Source organism: Astyanax mexicanus, chromosome 3 (assembly GCF_023375975.1).
Source record: "Astyanax mexicanus isolate ESR-SI-001 chromosome 3, AstMex3_surface, whole genome shotgun sequence".
NCBI lineage: Eukaryota > Metazoa > Chordata > Actinopteri > Characiformes > Acestrorhamphidae > Astyanax > Astyanax mexicanus.
This window is the reverse complement of record NC_064410.1, coordinates 14,766,454-14,787,787: the sequence shown is the minus strand read 5'-3', so window position 1 is coordinate 14,787,787 and position 21,334 is coordinate 14,766,454. Positions and strand designations below refer to the sequence as shown.

At 38.7% G+C, this 21,334-nt stretch overlaps 1 protein-coding gene across 1 annotated transcript in view; it reads left to right on the top strand.

Moving 5' to 3' along the window:
- The window catches only part of scn4ab (sodium channel, voltage-gated, type IV, alpha, b), a 40,414-nt gene that overhangs the window by 4,383 nt on the left and 14,697 nt on the right, over positions 1 to 21,334 (top strand). Inside the window, exons 3-16 of the mRNA XM_049475884.1 lie at positions 1,368 to 1,488; positions 2,234 to 2,321; positions 3,682 to 3,810; positions 4,051 to 4,142; positions 5,726 to 5,986; positions 6,192 to 6,255; positions 9,073 to 9,214; positions 9,585 to 9,782; positions 11,561 to 11,698; positions 12,806 to 12,902; positions 13,324 to 13,562; positions 14,440 to 14,613; positions 18,382 to 18,738; positions 20,490 to 20,885. Of these exons, the coding sequence (XP_049331841.1) occupies positions 1,368 to 1,488; positions 2,234 to 2,321; positions 3,682 to 3,810; positions 4,051 to 4,142; positions 5,726 to 5,986; positions 6,192 to 6,255; positions 9,073 to 9,214; positions 9,585 to 9,782; positions 11,561 to 11,698; positions 12,806 to 12,902; positions 13,324 to 13,562; positions 14,440 to 14,613; positions 18,382 to 18,738; positions 20,490 to 20,885 (2,496 nt within the window). The remainder of the gene's footprint in view (positions 1 to 1,367; positions 1,489 to 2,233; positions 2,322 to 3,681; positions 3,811 to 4,050; positions 4,143 to 5,725; positions 5,987 to 6,191; positions 6,256 to 9,072; positions 9,215 to 9,584; positions 9,783 to 11,560; positions 11,699 to 12,805; positions 12,903 to 13,323; positions 13,563 to 14,439; positions 14,614 to 18,381; positions 18,739 to 20,489; positions 20,886 to 21,334) is intronic.

The following is a 21,334-nucleotide window of genomic DNA, read 5'->3' as shown; positions in this document are numbered from 1 at the left end:
ATAACCTAATGTTTATGGCTTTATGTTGTTTTCTAAATCATTAAGGCACTGCTTTTGTGATTTGGAAAGAGTGGAGAAGATGATATACAAAAACCCCTTATAAAGCGCTTTGTTGCCTCCCACAGAATTTGAGGGTTATAATTATGAGATGTATTAATGGATATAAAAACCTGTAATTCCGCTTTAAGTGAACTCAGAAAATTTGAGTTAGTCAAGAGAGCGAGCTGTTGAATCTGTGAGCCTTGATTATGCCAGGAAGAAGAAAACTGCAAAATACTGCTCAATGATCAGACAGCAAAATTGGCAAAATTGCAATAGAGACCTCTGCCGAAACAAGGGAAGGACTAACAAAAATAATCTAATTATCAGAAAACCTCAGAGAACAAAACCATGAGATTTACAAAGTAGTTTGTAGACACACAAGACAAACGTAAGGTAAAATGAACTAGATGAAAGAATATAAACCAGTGTTGTTGGATTTATCATATTTTGGGGTTTTGCTACTGCCAGTAGATTGAACAGTTGGACAGAATGTCATAGAGAATATTTCTAGTTGATGTGGGATGAGCATTGAAAGTGCTGGATGACTTCTTTTAAATTTAAAGAAAAGAGGACAATGGGGAGTGTGTGTGTGTGTGTGTGTGTTTTACTGTCTTTTAAACCTTGCAAATATTTAATATTTTACCAGCATAGCCATAGCCTTAATTACCTGCATTACTAAATCATTAATTTTTTTTGTGTTACTGTGTCTTAGAATAGAGAATAAGCAAAATTTGAACATAAAATAACAGGGTAATTATCTGTTATTTTCCTGAGGAGGTTTATTGAAATCTGTAGGGATATTGTCAATAATTGTCTTACTGTACTCTGTTACCCAGGTAAATGTATTTATTGTGGGGAAAAGGAGGAAGAATATAAAATGTTAGTAAAAATGATAAATCCTTAAATTATACTTTGTTAGATCTATATTATAGTCCACACTAATGAAACATGATTTGTTTGGTTTATGCAGTATAAAAAACTTTTCTTGTTTAATTATATTTTTTTCAGTGTCATACTCTGGTGGCATATACATTACTTCTACAATGAAGATTTTACTGTTTTCTTTTTACATCTATCTCCATGAATAGAGGTCATCACATATAGTAACTGAAAGTTCAGAAGCTGCATACAGACACACTCCCCCTACTAGTCTACCAGGAGTTTCATTGTTACCACCATTTAAATAAGTTTACAAAATAAAAATATCAAAATAGTCTTAGTGATTGACTACATTTAGGACAAGTTATATTTGCATATTATACATAAGATCTTTGGTTGCACTGATAAATATTGATTTATGTGTTCTGATTCCATTTGTTTTGCAGACCTTCATCGTGATCAGTAAAGGAAATACAATCAATCGGTTCAATGCAGAGTCTGCCTGTTACATTCTAAATCCATTTAGTCCTGTCCGCCGAGGAGCCATCAGAATACTCATACATTCATATCCTTTAAATATATTTCTCATTGTATGTCACTTTCTTAAGGTGTTCTTAAATGGTTCTTAACAGGTAACATGCTTATGTGGGGCTCACATGGGTGGAACGTGGGTTAGTGGGGTTCAGGAGGGAATAGGTTCTGGATGGATTTGAACAGTTGGATCCAGTTGGGCTTCTTTAATTGGCACTGTCATTAGAGCCCACATTAATAAAGTCCAGTCTAGGCCTCACACGCAGTGTGTTCCCCAGATGGGGCCCATGTTTAACCCCTCCTGGTCCATTACTGATATCCATATGCTGAGCCCACATGATAACCCTGGAGAAAATGCTGGGTGACCTATGTTAGGCCCTACATTGTTATGTTTATCTGGGCTAATGATAACAGGCTGGATGGGTGAGCACTAAAAAATGGGTTCCTCATTCTGCTATTCTACTGAGGATTAATTACTGAGAGATTTAAATGAGTTAAAATGATAATGATGAGTTGGCATAGCTAATGTTTCTGTAGCTTTTTCAGAAGATGAACTGAATCAAGTGGTGTCTACAAATTTTTTGGTCTTACCAGAACATATAGTGTTGATGCAGGTCAGTTAGCTTAACAAAACATTAGAAGCTGTGCACTGTATCTGAATACATAGTGATGTCAAAATGTAAACTTTACAAAGTGCCAGAACATTTCAGACTATGGCCTACCGGCATATAGAAGATCTGAGGAGAATCCACACTGATTTCTCCTTAACTGCACAGAAAATTGTTCAGCATGTTCATCATGGTAACAATCCTGTCCAACTGTGTGTTTATGACGATGAGTAACCCCCCAGAATGGAGCAAAATTATGGAGTAAGTACTAACAACAATTAATACATATTTTGCTTTATAAGCTGCACTTAAAATCCTTTCATTTTCCCAAAAATCTTCAGTGCGCCTGGAGATATAATTCGGTGTGCCTTGTGTATAAATTTTACCAGTCAGGTTGTAAGGAGCAGTAAAGCCACTCCGCTGAAGTACAGTATTATACAGGAGTTGCAGTTTAGCTTTTCAGCACTGAGGCTGAAGCAGTATTAGCATTAGCCGCTAACCGTGCTTAGCTCTAGTTCTTTCGTCGTTCAAAAGTGAATAGTATTGGGCTGTAGCCTGCTGCTAACCCCTGCTATCACAGCTAGAGCAGCATTAGCATTAGCCACTAACCACACTAAGCTCTAGCTCAATAGAGGTGTGTATCTATGGCCGAGTGGTCCAGCGGTCTAAAGCGCTGCCACTATGAACGGGAGGTCGGAGGTTCGAACCCCCTGCTCATGCAGCTTTGCCAGTGCTCAGAGGCAGCAAAATTGGCCCTGCTTCCTCTGGGTGGGTAGATGGCGCTCTCTTCCCACATCACTAAAGGGTGATGTTCACAGCACAGGGCGTCTGTGAGCTGATGTACCGGAACCGACCCGCTGCACTTTCCTCCGAGCACTCTGTGATGGTACTCGGCAATGCTGCATCAGCAGCTTTTCCAAAAGAAACGGTGGCTGGCTTTACATGTATTGAAAGAGGTTGGGGCATCACTAGTGATAGGGGGAGTCCTAGTAAGTGGGTCGGGTAATTGGCTGTGCTAAATTGGGGAGAAAATGGGAAAAAATAGAAATAAAATTATTAAAAGAAATGTGCCTGCTGCTAACCCAAGCTAACACTGCTAGAGCAGCATAAACATTAGCCACTAACCATGCCAAGTGCTAGTTCTTTGCTGTTCAGAGGTGAGTATGTCTGCATGTTTACCAAATTGTGATGTCCTAACATCTCTAAAACCTTAGGCAGATCTTGTGGGATGTTCCCGTACACAGTGGTCAACGTTCCACAAGTGCATCAAGGAAAGACAGGAAAGATCTGCTGCTAACATTAGTAATTATCTATTTGTTTTAGAGCTGTTTTATCAGACTATGCAGTATTACGCAAGTTAATCGGTGTTGATCAGTTGATCAGTGCTTTATATATTAGCTAATAGTATAAAGGCTAGGTTACCACAATTTTGGAAAATAGGAAAATGTAGTATCTTTGATTTAAAGATCTATATACAGTACTTTGCATCTACTGCATATCCATGTCTATGTGTCGTTCCTGTCCGTCTCTAAACTAATAGATATATTATAATTAGATGGCTTAGTGTTACTGTTATATTCTTATATATTCTTTTATAGAGTTGCGCTCTTTTTTGTCACAGATACGTTTTCACAGGTATTTACACGTTTGAGGCACTGATTAAAGTCTTGTCTAGAGGATTCTGTATTGGAGACTTTACATTCCTTCGAGATCCATGGAACTGGCTGGATTTCATGGTGATTAGCATGGCGTAAGTATCGACTCTGCAATTCGAGACTTTCCCCATTTTAGCCTGCAGTTTAAACAAGATTCTAGATATTCAGTGTAACATTTTTGTCCACTTGTCCACAGTATAAATTACAGCCTCTCTCTCTCCCTTTACAGGGATTCAGTGGTCTTAGGTTAAAAATGACTGTGATAAAAAAAAAAAAAAACGCATTGGATATGATGTGGGAGCAACTCGCTGATTTTGATATATCGTTGTCCACAGGTATCTTACAGAGTTTGTGGACCTGGGGAACGTGTCAGCTCTGAGGACCTTCCGTGTTCTCCGAGCCCTGAAAACTATTACTGTAATTCCTGGTGAGTACTACACAGTACTCTGCACCTCACAATGATCACCACAGTGGCCTTTGGCCTACATTCATTGCACTTTGCCAAAAAGTTAGGGCACCACTGTTTTTAAACTGTAACTTATTGCACTGTATCTTACCTTTCCCCATGTACCGTATGTTTTGGCATTGTTTTAATGTTAAGGCTATTCTGATCTAATAGCTGCATTCTTGTTCAGATGATTCTATGTTGAAGAGTTTGCATCCATGAATCAACTCAGTGGCCTTTGGCCTATATATTTACTGCACTTTACATGAAAGTTAAGGCAAAACTGTTTTAGACTTTGAAATCTTGGCATTAGGTTGAGGTATATAATATCGTTTTTGTAAAATGTTTTGGATTTTCATCTTTTAAATTGTAGCTTATATCACTGTTTCCTATGTTATGGCTAATTATTTGTTTAATTATTAGCTAAATGGCTAGATTAACACAACAGTAAAACACAAATAGTAAAATGTAGTATTTTTATCTTATCTTACTCTAAGTATTTTTTGTGATAGTTGTCCTCCAAATTTTTAGCCTTGTTTCTGCAGTAACTGACCATAATAGAGGGGTTAAAGATGACTTGGTTTGGATGGGTGATTTGATTGATCAGCCTACCAATGAAGTGTAATTTGAACACCCCAAGCAACACCATTGTGTCTGGTGAAATACCATGTCGGTATTTCTGAGAATTGTCCAGCACAAATGATCTGGTTTAGGTCCTTTACACCAGCCAATCAAAAGTAAAAGATGGGCTACAGTAAGTATTGTTATTTGACAAAGTGTGACTATATAGTATTTAAAATGGCTGGTAATTGGAAGCACTGGACAGTTAAACCTGATGGACTGACAACTACAGGGTTAAACAATGAAACTGAACACCTGTCATTTTAGTGTGGGAGGTTTCATGGCTAAATTGGAGCAGCCTTGTGGGCAATCTTCATTAATTGCACATTGCACCAGTAAGAGCTGTAAGAGTGTGAAGGTTCAGTTAGCAGGGTAAGAGCACAGTTCTGCTCAAAATATTGCAATGCACACAACATTATGGGTGACATACCAGAGTTCAAAAGAGGACAAATTGTTGGTGCATGTCTTGCTGGCGCATCTGTGACCAAGACAGCAAGTGTTTGTGATGTATCAAGAGCCACGGTATCCAGGGTAATGTCAGCATACCACCAAGAAGGACCAACCACATCCAACAGGATTAACTGTGGACTCTGTAAGAGGAAGCTGTCTGAAAGGGAGTTCGGGTGCCAACCCTGTTGGTATCCAAAAAACATAAAACCACGGCTGATCAAATCACGACAGAATTCAATGTGCACCTCAACTCTCCTGTTTCCACCAGAACTGTCCGTCGAGAAAATAAATTATTGTGGTCTAAAACCAGATGTTTCAGTTTCATTGTCCAACACCGGATATATGAGCAACAGTATAAGAATTTTACAGTATGATTACCGTGCATTTCCATACCGTGGTATACCATGAAAACATTGCTGCTGCAGCCCTACTGGTAACTGTGCAATGCATTTATATCAATTGTGGTACAGTAAGAGATCCTCTGTCTCTTTCAGGTCTCAAAACCATTGTTGGTGCGCTCATCCAGTCCGTAAAGAAACTAGCAGATGTCATGATCCTGACCGTCTTCTGTCTCAGCGTCTTTGCGCTCATCGGCCTTCAGCTGTTCATGGGAAATCTGCGCCAGAAGTGTGTCGTTTGGCCTCCGGTATTCCCACTCATCAATGGCACAACAAACATGAATGCGACAGCAAGCTTCAGTGACAAACTATATGCAAATAGTTCTTTTGACTATGAAGAATACATCAATAATGAAGGTAATTTGTAGCCAATACTACACTAATACCATGCTTATGCTTACAACACATATATGTAACATAACAGTACTAATTCTGCTTTATCTTGGCCTTTTGGCAGAGATATTTAGATTATTTTATATGTAGGTTATGCTTTGTTTGTAGCTGGACGTCAACATATCTCTCTGTGGTATGGAAAACTGATCTTGTTCTTTTTACTGTACAGAGAACTACTACTTTATTCCTGGTTCTATGGATGCACTTCTGTGTGGAAACAGCTCTGATTCTGGGTATGTTTTTACTCTTATTTTTACTCTTATTTTTGTTCTTGTAAACTGACATGTTTGGGGGGGATTTCTGAGACTGTATAATTATATATATTATATACTATATATATTATAGAACATTGCTCAGATTAGTCAGATTAGTTATTTTAATTAAAGGTTAAGGCCTCTAACAGAATCTCAGAGCTGATTAGACACTTCCTCTGAATTACAATTAAAGTTCTTTTTTTCCATTTTTGGTTAAATATTTTTGGTTTCCAAATATTTAGTAGATCCCTAAAGTTTACTCAAAGCTGTGATCACTGTACCTGGGAACTAAGGGCTTTTTGTTTGTACCCTTAGTGCGTTTCGATTGAGCAGCTGTAAAAAAACACTCGGATGCAGATCAAAACAACATCCAGTCTCAATCTGACCCAGCTATCAAATATACTTCTTTTATTTGAGCTAAACTGCTGATAAGGTACCGTTTATTCTGCTATATTAGCCAGGTAATGCTAATTACCACAGCTTTTGTTGGGTTTTGTTTTGCCGGTGTCCTCAACAGTGTGGTTTCTCTTGTTGTTCTTTATCAACCAAATCAAATACTTCTGAGTTCAGGTTCAGAGAAAAGCAGGTTTATTTCGGTTCGATCATCCTCGGCCGACTGTCAGAGTCGAACTCCCTTGGCCAACTTTGGACCAGCCTCTTATACAGCCCAGATGACACACACACATAGGCAACAAATGGTTTCTCGCACACATACAGGTAACACATACACTTTTGAGGTCGTAATTAGTCTTATCCATAGGCGTAGGAACCGGGGGGGATGGGTGGGACATGTCCCACCCAATATTAGAAATAGGTGGATTTGTCCCCCCCCAAAAATGAATTCAGTTCGCTCACATCAGCCGTAATATTAATGAGGAGACAGACCGGACCAATCGGAGGAGGAGAGTCAGTTTGCTGTTGGGGAAGCCCCGCCCCCTCGCTGTGAGATTTAGCAGCGGGATCGAGCTGCAGCCGCTTCAGCTGATTTTAAAACAGATCTGGATATACGGAGATTTTTCTAACAGAAAGGTAACGATAGGCTAACCACGTAAACTGTGATGATATGTTTCTGATAACTGGTTAAAAATACACGTCTCTGAATCAAAACACACAGTTTAAACCCACTGTGATTAATAAACTGCAGCTGTGTTAGTGAGTTAGTTTAACTTAAATTAATTAGATAGAGAGTCAGGGTTAAAGAAAAAAATATATATATGTAATGTTCAACTTGACCTGTACCTGATCAGCTAATCACTATTTCATTTTCAAACTGTTTATTAATTTAGGATTGCAGGACTTGTGAGCTATAATGAACGAAAATGAATTTAACTAACTAGTTAACTAGAAGCTGCATGTAGTGGATAGCCAGGATTTAGTACAGTACTTTATGTTTGTAGTTTAAAGCAGTTTCTTAACCCTGATCACTGCCCTAAATCTGTGTTTTTCACCTGATCCAGCTGATCAGCTAATAAACAGTCATTTACTGAGTTTACCTGTTAAAATCCTTTAGCCCCCTATGGAGCCTAAATTAATCATGTAAATTCAGCAGTGTATTAGACACATCATACCACCACTTTATTAAATGCCTTTAAAGCAGAGGAAGCTCAAGAACATGCAGAACAGTGTTAATATGCAGTAGAATATGCAGAACAGTGTTAATATGCAGTAGAATATGCAGAACAGTGTTAATATGCAGTAGAATATGTAAGAACAGGGTTGAGAAATACTGCTGTAACGTGACTTCTGTTCATTTGTAGTTCACAGTAAGACCACATGTCCTGACGTTTATAAAAATCTCTATGCAACGTAAAGTTACATTCTTTTACATAAAAGGACACCATCTTAAGAAGAGCTCTCAGTAGAAAAAGAAATAAAAGCGCAGGAGAAAATGTAAATATATGACAGAATTGACATACAATACATAATACATAATAATAATAATAATAATAATAATAATAATAATAATAATAATAATAATAATGATAACCAAATCTGTTATATTATTTTAAATATTAGGTGATAACTGATCATTTTTGTTATATGTATATAATTCAGACATTGCATGCATATTTTTTTCTAACAACAGTAACTGTAATGTGGAGTAACATGTTTAGGTTGTAAAATCACCTTATAATAATAATTTACTTTTAATTTAAAGTAATTTCCACAAATGTTGTTCTAGGAAACTATAGGGTGGGCTTGGGTTCATATTGGCAAATGTGTCCCCCCCAATATCAAGCCCGCTCCTACGCCCTTGGTCTTATCTTCCAGGATGTGCTGGTCGTAACGAGTCTTTGTCCCCAGGATGTGCTGGTTGTAAATAGTTTTCTTCCACCCAGGATGTTCCTGGCCCCCCAGCACTAATCTGCTATTTACTGAGGCCTAAAATTCAGTCCTATCTCCCATTTTCTACTAGATATTTTATATGGATAAACTAATAAAAAAACTTCCAACACTATGAACAAACTCTGTCTGTGCTGCTCCATGCTGTTTACACATGCGGCGTGTTCTCCGTTCACTGCCCGCAGCCTACTCTGTATCTGCGCTGCGCTGCATGCCTCATCAGTGTTCTGTGTTAAAGCAGCGTACTGTTATACGCAGAATCTTCTGGCTATATTTACTTTCTTGCCTCTGTGGCAGACAGCTCTGACCAATCAAAGGACACATTGTGTTTTAGTGCACATTTAGGTGCATTTAGGTTTATGCCTACGTGAAACAGAGGGAGAAAATGTGCCAAGTAAATATAACCAACAATATCATCTTGGATGAATGAACTGTTCACTGCAATATTGACAGGCGGTGTCCAGAGGGATACATGTGCCTGAAAGCTGGGAGGAACCCAAATTATGGATACACCAGCTACGACAACTTCGGCTGGGCCTTCCTCGCACTCTTCCGCCTCATGACCCAAGACTTCTGGGAAAACCTGTTTCAGCTGGTTTGTACACCCTCACTTAAGAGTCTGTAGTATATGTTAAACTATATATTTTATTAATCTGCATTTTTGTTTCATCATGCTTCAGTATTGGAAGTGTAACATTGTTGAGTAATGTAAGTACTCGGCTATTTCTCCTATAATAACTACTCATTATTTAGGATGTCCTTTCAGTCACACAAATATTTCTTACCTTCTGAACGTTTAGTGGATGTCAATTTAAATAGATTCTGTTGATTACAGTATTTTATGATCTCATGAGTGGTATTTAAAGCTTTTGTCATAAATCATTAATTTATTCATAAATAATAATTCATTCATTCCAGTTCCAGATCTTCCTTGTGTCCTGCTGACAGTGCGCTCTGTGTTTCAGACTCTTCGGTCTGCTGGGAAGACCTACATGATCTTCTTTGTCGTCATAATCTTCTTGGGCTCTTTCTACCTTATCAACCTCATTCTGGCTGTGGTGGCCATGGCATACGCAGAACAAAATGAGGCCACCAAAGCTGAAGCTAAAGCGAAGGAAGAGGAATATGAGATAATGCTGGAACAGCTGAGGAAACATGCTGAGGCATGTGTGTTATAATACAGCTTTTTATCTGTTTTTTAGGAAGAAATAATTACGTGCGTATTAATTATAGTGAAAATGTAAAAAGTTTTGGTGGACTTTTGGTTTATATTTAGACGTCATTAATGTTTTAGTATGCCATGAAAGGCATTTAGTGAGTATGTTAATGTGTTGTTTAATGTATAAATAATAGGCATATGTTTGGGGAGAAAAATGTCCAGGTGTAGTTTATTGCCATCTATTTATTATCATGGAAATTATGACACAATGGATGCATCCTAATCCTGTACAAGACAATATTACTAAAACTATGTAAAACTAGTTCTCCAGCACCGAATAGGTGAGGTGAGTATTTTCAGCCTGTAGCCTGCTGCGAACCGCTGATAGCACTGCTGGAGCAGCATTAGCATTAGCCGCTAACCACGTTAAATGCAAACTCAGAGGTGAGTTTATCAGTGTTAATCTGTGTTAAAACAAGCTACATGGGGTGATCTGCTAGCTAATATTACCAGATGGCATGGGGAATGGCTTACCAGAACACTTAGGGTTCCTCAGTGTAGCACTGTTGGGTGGCATTTACTAGCGCTAATCATGGCTAATGGTTAGCCGCTAATGCTAATGCTGTTGCACCTAGCCTTAGTGGAAATCTGGAAATCTAAGCTTACTGTAAATAAACAGAAGCCCTTTACTCACCCAAATAAACAGTTTTCAGGAGAGAAATCGGTGTAGATTAACATCCAGCGCTCGTTTGAAAAAAAATGTTTGTTTTTTAAGAACTAAAATTAGCTTGGCTTTACTTTACTTAGTTAGACCCCCCCACACCACTACCACTGAGAACAATGATGTTAAAGCAATGCTTTTTGTACATTTGCTGTTTGTATTTATTATAATGTTAGTGTTCTACTGAGCTAATTAACACTTACTGCCCAGATAAAAAGCTTTTTCTTTACTTAAAATTCCCACAGGTGCCTAAAACATTTGCACAATAGAGTATATTTGCTGTTGAGATGCACACACTGATTTTGCCTTTATAGTGTTAAAAATTCCCTAAGCTCTGCTTTTATTGGTTGGTTTACAGCAGTGGAATGGCTAATTGTAGCCACAGCATAGCTTTTTTATAGCACTGGTAATACCTGGTGTGTGTTGTGTGCTTATATAGGTAGAGATTTTCCCCAGTTGACACTTGAGAGAATAGTTTGTAAAAGCAGATCAGAACGGGTCCGTGCAAAGGCACCATTGTTCTCTGCATACTAAACATATAAGCTAAGCTTAAGTAATTCTCAGTATTGAAATTATACAGTACATTACATTAAGGACAACAGGCAAGGGCGTGGTCTAAAGCGCTGACACTATGAGCAGGAGGTCGGAGGTTTGAACCCCCGTTCATGCAGCTTTGCCATCAAGCTGCAGTTTGGCCCTGCTCCCTCTGGGTGGGTAGTTGGTGCTCTCTCCCCACATCACTGCTAGGGTGATCTCTGCAGCGCAGGGCATCTGTGAGCTGATGTATGGGAACCGAGTCGCTGTGCTTTCCTCCAAGCGCGCTGGCTTCTCGGCAATGCTGCATCAGCAGCAGCTTGAAAAGAAGCAGTGGCTGACTTCACATGTATCAGAGGAACATGTGTAAGTCTTAACCCTCCTGGTCCTAATGAGTGGGTTGGGTAATTGGCCGTGAAAATTGAAGAGAAAATGGGAAAAATTTAAAATAAAATTATAAAAAAAGAACAACAGGCAAAATGCAAGTTAACTGTGGTAATAAGTGACTGTCTCATTTGCTCAACCAGCAAAAAAAGGGCATGGCTAATGGCAGCTGCACCTCACTCTCAAGCAAGAAGAAAGATGATGGCAGTTCTGAGCATGATTTAACTGATGATGGGGGTGGCAGAGTGAAGACCCAACATGACAGCATTGCTCTGAAAGAGGTATGTGGTCTTTGCTTGTATTTAAACCCCCAAATCAGAAAGCAGTATGGCTTTTGTTTCATTAAAAACAGTATGAACCCAAGATATTTAATTTATTAGTATACATCCATTCCTGCATTTCCACCCTGCAACACAAAAACCCGTAAATCATTTAATGTTGCCATTCTTTCTCACAAAACTTAAAACATATTTTGCACTAATGATACCAAGTGATAAAGTGTAAAATGTTTTAAATGTTATTTTGTCCCTGTGCAGACACGTCTAAAGGTGTGTGGTCAATTATCACATTTTTCATCTCTAAAATTCTACACATGTTCTCTGTTGGGGACAGATCAGGACTGCATGCAGCCCAGTACAGTTCCCGTTCCCTCTTCTTCCACATGGGTCAGACGCTCGCAGATAAAAAGGGTTAAAAAGTCAGTATTAATAGAGCAGCAGGAGAACAACAGGTAGACGATGATAAAAAAAACAGAGAACTTCAAAGAAGAGTAGTAAACACAAACTGAGCAGAGAGTCACAGGAGATCCAACACGTGGCAGGTGAACACACCAGGAAACAAACAGGGAAACCCTTGTTTTGTACACACTAACAGGGTGGGTAATACTTCACGGTGGACATGACAAACAGGCTTATAAACACAAAGTAAAAAGACCCAATTTAATAAGAGACACACTGTTTGGCCAAAAAAAATTGCCACCAAAAAAAGTCACACACTCTAATATTTGATTGGACCGCCTTTAGCTTTGATTGCAGCACACATTCACTGTGACATTGTTTCAAAAATCTTCTGCAATGTCACAAGATTTATTTCAATCCAGTGTTGCATTCATTTTCATCAAGATCTTGCAGCAGCATTGATGATGGTAGAATCTGACCGCTGCACAAAGCTGCATCACAGAAGTGAAATGCTACACATTAATGCTACACACTGAAGTAAAATCACATCATTTTTTTTTTTTTACCTCATTACTGCACCTCAACTGCCACCATCAGGAATGGAAGTTTATTAATAAATTAAATTAAGTTGAGCAGACCAAACTTATTTAGAGAACAACTGCAGATTGAAGGGTACAACATTTTTTTGTTCTCTTTCTGAAATCTCTTAAGGTATCAAAACTGAATGGATCCAAAGCAAGCATGAACCACCTAGACGTGACCAATGGGCATAATAGAAAACCCAGTGTAGCGGGCAGTGCTATAGATGGTAAGTTCCAAAGCTTATTTGATAATTAAATATTTCATATAAATACTGTTCGGTTCGGCCTGTTCGGTTCGATACACCCGGAAGAACCGCAATATTTCAGTGTGCGCGCTAACAGGGAAACGAACGTTCTGCCACTGTACATGGTGTTGAATGCAGCTCCGCAGTCAAGCAACTCGGCCACATGGCCAGGGGAGGGGCTGCTGAGCGCGTGCTGCTGAAGGCATGTGAAAATCCTCACATATATATATATATATAGTTTTCTTAATCTTACAGATTCCTCGAACAGTTTAAGTTTTTTTTATAAGTATTATACTTTAGTTATATGTATTCTACTAACCACCTGGAAATGACTCATAATATTTAACCATTAGAACTTTTTTTCTTTGAATATCACCCACTCCATATCTTCTCATTCTTTCAGAATTAGAAGAGTTGGAAAGACCTTGCCCACCTTGCTGGTACACATTTGCAGACATATTCCTAAAGTGGGACTGCTGCACACCATGGATCCGGTTTAAAAAGTTTGTGTACTTCATTGTGATGGACCCTTTTGTGGACCTGGGCATCACTATCTGCATCGTTTTGAACACTGTGTTCATGGCCATGGAGCACTACCCAATGACTGAAGAGTTTGAATCAGTCTTAAGTGTTGGGAACTTGGTAAGACACTAATACACAGTAAAAGAGTGGTACCAACTGTTTAACTTTTTTCAGGCTTTCAGAATTAGTACTTACATGTGGTAAATTAACATAACGACAGACGTCTCCACTGGATATAAGTAACTGTCTCTACTGCCCAGGGAAAGCTTTAGGCTTTATACTAAATTCATCAAGGAATTTTGGCACAGTGTAAGGGACAGTTTTTCTGTACAAATTATGTAGTAAACTAAAAATCGACAAAAATGGAGATAAGTATTTTTTATAGGACAGCGGCGATATGTTCATTAGAAAGGATGTCTACAAACATTTTTACATATAGTGTATGTAGTTGCATCTGACCACACAGTAAGAAAGTAGGGGGGGTGGAGGTAAAGAATAGTGAATGCTTATATTTTACCCTTATTTTAAATATTTATATATATTTCACAATTAATGGGAAAAACTTCAGAGAGAAAAAGATATGTACAAACTTATTGAAACATTATTCCGTTTTTTTGAATAGCTTCATTGTTTTTGATTTTAACATTGAAGCATCTCTACTGGTCTATCCATAATGAGGTTTTGACACAATGGGCCATATTTACCAACACTGATTAAGAAACTTTTTCCTTAATTCCCACTTACACAGTTTTCAAAAGGTTCTGGTATCCAGCTGGTATTAAATTACAAGCACAGTTAGATACAGTGTTATAAGTGAACAGCTCTGCTTTTCCTGTGTAAAAATGTTATTCTGTTGGTAAATGAGACAAAGTGTTTCTTGTTTTTTTTTAAGTACTCTAATACTTATAATTAGTCTGGAAATTCTGACTGAAATGCACAGTATAACAGTCCAGCAGCATGTTTTCTCAGATGGCCCTCAAATGAAACTCTTTTGTAGGTCTTCACAGGCATCTTCACAGCTGAGATGGTCCTCAAACTCATCGCAATGGACCCATACTACTACTTCCAGGTCGGCTGGAACATATTCGACAGTATCATAGTAACAATGAGCCTAGTGGAGCTGGGCTTGGCCAATGTAGAAGGACTGTCTGTGCTCAGGTCCTTCCGTCTTGTGAGTACATCTTTATGTCCTCTTTATCTGCTGTGTTCCACTGTTTATATGCACAGATGCATAGGCCAGGTTCAGTAAAAGGACAGGTTCTTAATACTAGCAAAGATGATTGCTCTTAGATTGTCTAACTGAACTGCATTCAGTCGTGTTAATGTACTGAAAATATAAGTAGTGCAGCTGGAAGACTTATTGCTTCTCGTACCCAAACGTCTGAAATTCATTACTCAATAGACTCATTGCACTAGTCACTCTATTCCATGTAAAAAAGCACAATGGAGAGAATGAAGAATTTGAGCTACAATCTGCGGACGTTTTAATTGGACACGAGGATTTGGGGGAGAGCAAGCCTATTGGAGGACTTCACACCTTTGTTTTGGTAAATAGCTGACTTCACGCTGTCTGATGCTTCTCTGTAAAAAATGACAAGAACAACAGCCAACAAAAAATCTATGTATACCTATGTAAGACATTTACCTTTTACTTAGGGTGACCACAAATTTTGTTAAATGTATGAAGCCAAGTTCCACAACAGAATGAGGACAGGGAAGAATCAAATAGTGTGATGTTGGCCTTTGCAGAAAAAAAGAGATTTGCTGCACTTTGTTCTACCATGCGCGAAGCAATAGGCCAAAGCTACTTCATTTTTGAAGTACTTTACCAAAGCTTACCCTGCTCAACCCGACGCCATTTCCGAGCAGCTGGAATGTACAGTGCTCGCTGCATGCATCAAGTGCATTTAAATATCTCCATTAGAACCATTCTCTGAGGATTGATAAGAAAAGTCACATTTACATAAATAAAAGCAGAATAAGAAAGAAATAAAAGACACGAATAAGATAAATATTACAAAAGGAGCGCAAAGCGCCGGCAGAAGTCAAAGACTTTAGGGAGGACGAGTACATCACAGGTCTTGTAGAGCATTTTTACTTACACTGCTTGGCACACAAGCTTGGCACCTTGCTCCAGGATTTGTGTTTTCAGCTAACTTAGCCTGTGACCTCAGCTAACCTCTGCACAGAATCATGCTTGCTGTGTTAAACTGAACATTCTTTGATGTGTTAAACACACATACACACACACACACACACACACACACACATTGAGGTAAGTCCCAAATATCCTTGTATCTAACTCAATAAATGCTTAAGTTGCATCATGTCATTTCAGTCTGTTCATTATTTACTCTGTACTGTTTTGGCACGAGGGCCTATATTAAAGCCAAAGACAATATTTAGAGACAGTCCGATTACATATTGAGTCCCAAAGATTGTATTTTGAGACTGTACTATAATATATTTGGACCACAAAATAATGTATTGAATGTATCGTATTATCATATGAGGAAAGTCAGACATTTTACCATTCCATGAAAACCATGAACTTGATGGAAGCAGCACTTCCCAAAAAAGGGCTGGAAAAGTAAGTGGTACTAATAGAAACAGCTTCATTAGGAGCACATTGCAACGTATTCACATGACTGGGTATAAAAAGGGCATTATAGAGAGGCTGAGTCTCTCAGAAGCAAAGATAGACAAACATTCAGAGAAACTTGAGAAGTCACTGTGAGTAAGAGACAAGGATGGCGTCAGTACAGGATGCTGCTGATCCTCAGGCGGCACTGCAATAATAACAGGCTGTACTGATAATGTATTGTAAATTACTGCATTAGCACAAAAATGACTGTAAACAAGAAAATCCCCTGTGCATTCCAAAAATAACCATCCGTCTTTTTTGAGCAGGAAAAAGGACTGAGGCAAAAAGGAAAAATGTTGTGTGGTCTGCTGTTATTAGCTCCCAGTTCAAAAGTCTGTATGTCCTATGGCATTTAATTACATTAGTGCCTATGCTGTATGCAGCTTACACATATGGAAAGGCATCATCAGTGCTTAAATATAAATAGAGGCTATTAGGACAACGTATGCTCCCATCCAGACAATGTCTCTTTTTGAGGGAAGACCTAGCATATTTCAGCAAGACAATGCATACTGCACCCATCACAACAGCATGGCTTTGCAGAAGAAGAGTTTAATCCTAAACTGGCCTGTCTGCAGTTTATACCTTCTAAAAAAAGTTTTATTTCTCATGAAATGATACAATGTCTCACTTTCTACATCTGTGTTCTATGCTGTATAGTGAATAAAATATAGATCTATGAGCTTTACTTATTAAACATTATTTGAGTGCCATTTAAATTCAATATTTGTACGTCATTGTTCTGTTATTTAAACAATAAATGAGTGACACTGCTCTTTGAACTAATCATATGCATTATTTGAATAAACAAATTTTTATGTATACTCAAATACTTTAGAGAAATACAATGTATCACAAAAGTGAGCACACCCCTCACATTTCTGCAGATATTTGAGTATATTTACAGGGGACAACACTGACAAAATGACACTTTGACACAATAAAAAGTAGGCTGTGTGCAGCTTATTTAACAGTGTAAATTTATTCTTCACTTCACTTCAAAATAACAGCCATTAATGTCCAAACCACCGGCAACAAAAGTAAGTACACCCCTTAATGACAGTTCCTGAAGTGTCAATATTTTGTGTTAACTCTCCTGGTCATGGAGTTTAGCAGAGCTTCACACATGTTTTTCCACTCCTCCATGATGACATCACGGAGCTACAGATATTCAAGATATTGCAATCCTCCACCTTCAGCTTGAGGATACCCCAAATATGTTCTATTGGGTTTAGATCTGAGACATGCTTGATCAGTCCATCATTTTTACCCTCAGACTCTTTAATAAAGCAGTGGTAATCTTAGAGGTGTGTTTGGGGTCATTATTATGCTGAAACACTGTCCTGAGACCCAGTTTCCAGAGGGAGGGGATCATGCCCTGCTTTAGTATTTCATAGTACATATTGGAGTTCATCCTGCTGCACTCATGCAGCCCCAGACCATGGCATTCCCACCACAATGCTTGACTGTAGGCATGACACACTTATCTTTGTATTCCTCACCTGATTGCTGCCACATGTGCTTGAGACCATCTGAACCAAACAAATAAATCTTGCACTCATCAGACCATAGAACACGGTTCCAGTAATCCATGTCCTTTGCAAGACAGCAATGCAGACCAATGTGATGTAGTGTGCAGTGTATGGCCTGAGCTCTGACAGGCTGACACCTGACCTCTTCAATCTCTGCAGACATACTGACAGCACTCCTGCGTCTATCTTTCAAAGACAACATTTGGATGTGACGCCGAGCACGTGCACTCAGCTTCTTTGGACGACCAACGTGAGGTCTGTTCTGAGTGAACCCTGCTCTTGTAAAAATGCTGGATGATCTTGGCCACTGTGCTGCAGCTCAGTCTTCTTGTAGCCTTGGGCATCTTCATGTAGTGCAACAATTCATCTTTTAAGATCCTCAGAGAGTTCTTTGCCGTGAGGTGCCATGTTGGAACTTTCAGTAACCAGTAGAGAGAGTGTGAGAGCTTTACTACAATATTTAACACACCTGCTCCCTATGCACACCTGAGACCTAGTAACACTAATGAAAAAGGGACAATAAGTGCTCAACTTGGACATTTAGGGGTGTAGTCTCTTAGGGGTGTACTTAGTTAAGTTGCCGGTGGTTTAGACATTAATGATTGTATATTGAGTTATTTTGAGGGAAGAATACATTTACACTGTTATATAATCTTTTTTCAGTGTCATTTTGTCAGTGTACTCACTTTTGTGATACACTGTACTTCCAACATGTTTCAGAAGGCCTCCTACTATAATTCTACCATGAATGTGTTGGCTGCAGATGCGTGTCTTCAAGCTGGCGAAGTCCTGGCCAACGCTAAACATGCTGATTAAGATCATCGGTAACTCTGTGGGTGCCCTCGGCAACCTCACCCTTGTCTTGGCCATCATCGTCTTCATCTTTGCTGTGGTGGGGATGCAGCTGTTTGCTGGCAGCTACAAGAGCTGTGTGTGCAAGATCTCTGAGGACTGCGAGCTGCCCCGCTGGCACATGACCGACTTCTTCCATTCCTTCCTCATCGTGTTCCGGATCCTGTGCGGGGAGTGGATCGAGACCATGTGGGACTGCATGGAGGTGGCGGGTCAGGGCATGTGCATCGTAGTCTTCATGATGGTCATGGTGATCGGCAACCTGGTGGTGAGTGTCACCTTCGTCACCTTGTTCCACCAAGAAAGGATTTTGTCTAATCAATATGCACTTAAATGTGTTGCTAAGATAATCCCTGATGTGTAAACTCAAATGCCATGTTCACACAGCAGGTAAAAAAAAAATTTTGGCTAAATCAAATGCTAATTTCTATCTGTTTCTATCTTTTTAATGTGACCCATGTCTTGCATCTGTCTGAACAGTTTGTGCTGTGCAAGTACTGCTTTACGTGAAGTTTCATTTTAATCCGTCTTAGAATCTCATGAGCATTAAATGAGTTTAGGATGTTGAGTCTCTCTCTGCACATTACTCGGACACGGACAGGCTTTTGTATACATTTTTTCATTTTATGCCAATTCATTAGAAACATTGTGCCTCATTTATTGTGCCTCATTTATCAAGCATCTTAGAGAAAAAGTATGATCTAAGATCTCCTCTCATGAGTTGTCTAATAGAATTCACTAACCCTTAGCTGATTATGGATACGCAACCTTGCTCTGAGAAATTAGATAAATATGGGCCACTGAGTGGATATTACACTTCTAATTTTATCATTTTATTTTATTAATATTAATGAGACCTGAAACCCTTACTTACTGCTGCTGTCTGTTTTCCCTGTCTTATAGCCTTTTTCCTTGATATAAAACTTGCATGGGTTGGTGGCGTTTCCTTCCCATTTCATTTCAGTGGGATACTAGTAACTTCACATGTATAGGAGGAGGCATGTGCTAGTCTTTACCACCTCTAGTTTTGGGGGCATTACTAGTGACTGGATGGGCTCATATGAGTTAGGATTGAGTATTAGGTGTTCTAAGACACCAAGGGCCTGATGTCAATTAAAAAAGTAATTCAATAGAGTGTCTTTTAAGTTAACTCAACTTTTTAGCTTATCCATACATTGGTAGAAGCTGCAGCTCAAATGTATTAAATAGTATAAGATTATAAGATAGTATAAGATCCAAGTTCTCAATCTGTGTCCATTCCCCAAGTAGGTTATGGTTGTGGTGCTAATGTGATTTGAACTTATGATCTCCTGAAACTCTCGACAGTTAGACTGTTGACTCATCACAGTGCTGTAAAACCATGGTCAATTCTGTGGCTAAGCAAGACATTAATGTAGTGTTATTTTACAGCTCATGAGTGGCCCTACAGTCTAACTGCTGCTTATTAAGTGTGAGGAGATATCATAAATGTAAACCCCAGCAAAGGCTCAGTGCTCCATTGTCAACAGCCTCACAGTCCGGGTATGTAATGTGATGGAGAGAGTTATAACCTGCATGTGAGAACAAACATTTAACATTAAAATAAGGGGCAGAGTGGCACACTAAACATCTTACACATTATTTAATCAATAATCAGTTGGACGTGCTGACAAGTCTGAACTCAATAACAGGATCATGTGATCCTCTCATTGAAAGTTAATTATGAACACTCAGCATTTCACTTATATATCAACCAGTACATCAAAATGTACTAATAATGTGTCCAAGTTCTTTTTCAGTTCAATTCATGGAGCAAACAGGATATACCTCATCTAAAAAGAAAACAAAACCAACCAGTGAGCTATACAGAAAATCAGTACAAATGCCATCAAGGACAAAGTCTGGGACAAGTGAAGAATTGAGTATTCATTTTGGGGCTAGCTTTAATTTTCAGTTGAAAAAATTACACTAAGTGTAATTTTACACTAAGTGTTTAATTGTTGGATGTAGAGTGTCATTTTGTTCCCTCCTTTCCTACAGGTTTTGAACCTCTTCTTGGCTTTGCTGCTTAGCTCCTTCAGTGGAGACAACATGGCATCTGATGACGACGGTGAAATGAACAACCTTCAGATTGCCATTGGAAGAATCACCAGGGCCATTGACTGGGTTAAGGCCACTGTTACTGGACAGGCCAGGAGTGTGCTAGGTCTCAAGCCTGTGGAAAAAGAGAAAAAAGGAAATGATGAAGACGACTTCAGATGCAACAACGATTTAGTCCTGAACCACATGGAATCAGGGGATAAGCTGGATGGTGCTGCTGAAAGAGCTATTGTCCTTTCAGTCAAAGTTCCAATGGCAAAGCGGGAGTCTGATTTTGAAAGCCCTTATGATGACACGTCTGATGATGAAGACAAGAAAGCTGATGAAAAATCAAAAGTGAGTTTTTATATAATTAGAACACATTGTATTTACAACACAATAGCTGATACTGTAAGGAAGTAGTGAGTTAGTTCATAAGCAAGTAATATGGAAATCTCCCACTCAAATTATAAAAAAGATTCTGTATGGCAAATTGGATTTGTTACAAATACAGATGGCAAAATACATTTTCATTTCTGTTAACAATACAAAAACTGAAAGCTTTAGTATCATTTAATATCCAGTAAATGCTTATAATGCTTGAATGTACTATATAAAGGCCAAAACTGTACATATATATTGATTAATATGCATCCATTCCTGCACATCAGACCTGCAAAAAAGTTGGAACCGTAAAGTATGTACCACTTTGTAATGTGGCAGTTCTTTCTCAGAACACTTTAAATCTATTTTGTTATTTTGTTCATTTTTCCTGCAAACAATAAGTCATGTTCTCTCCTGGTATT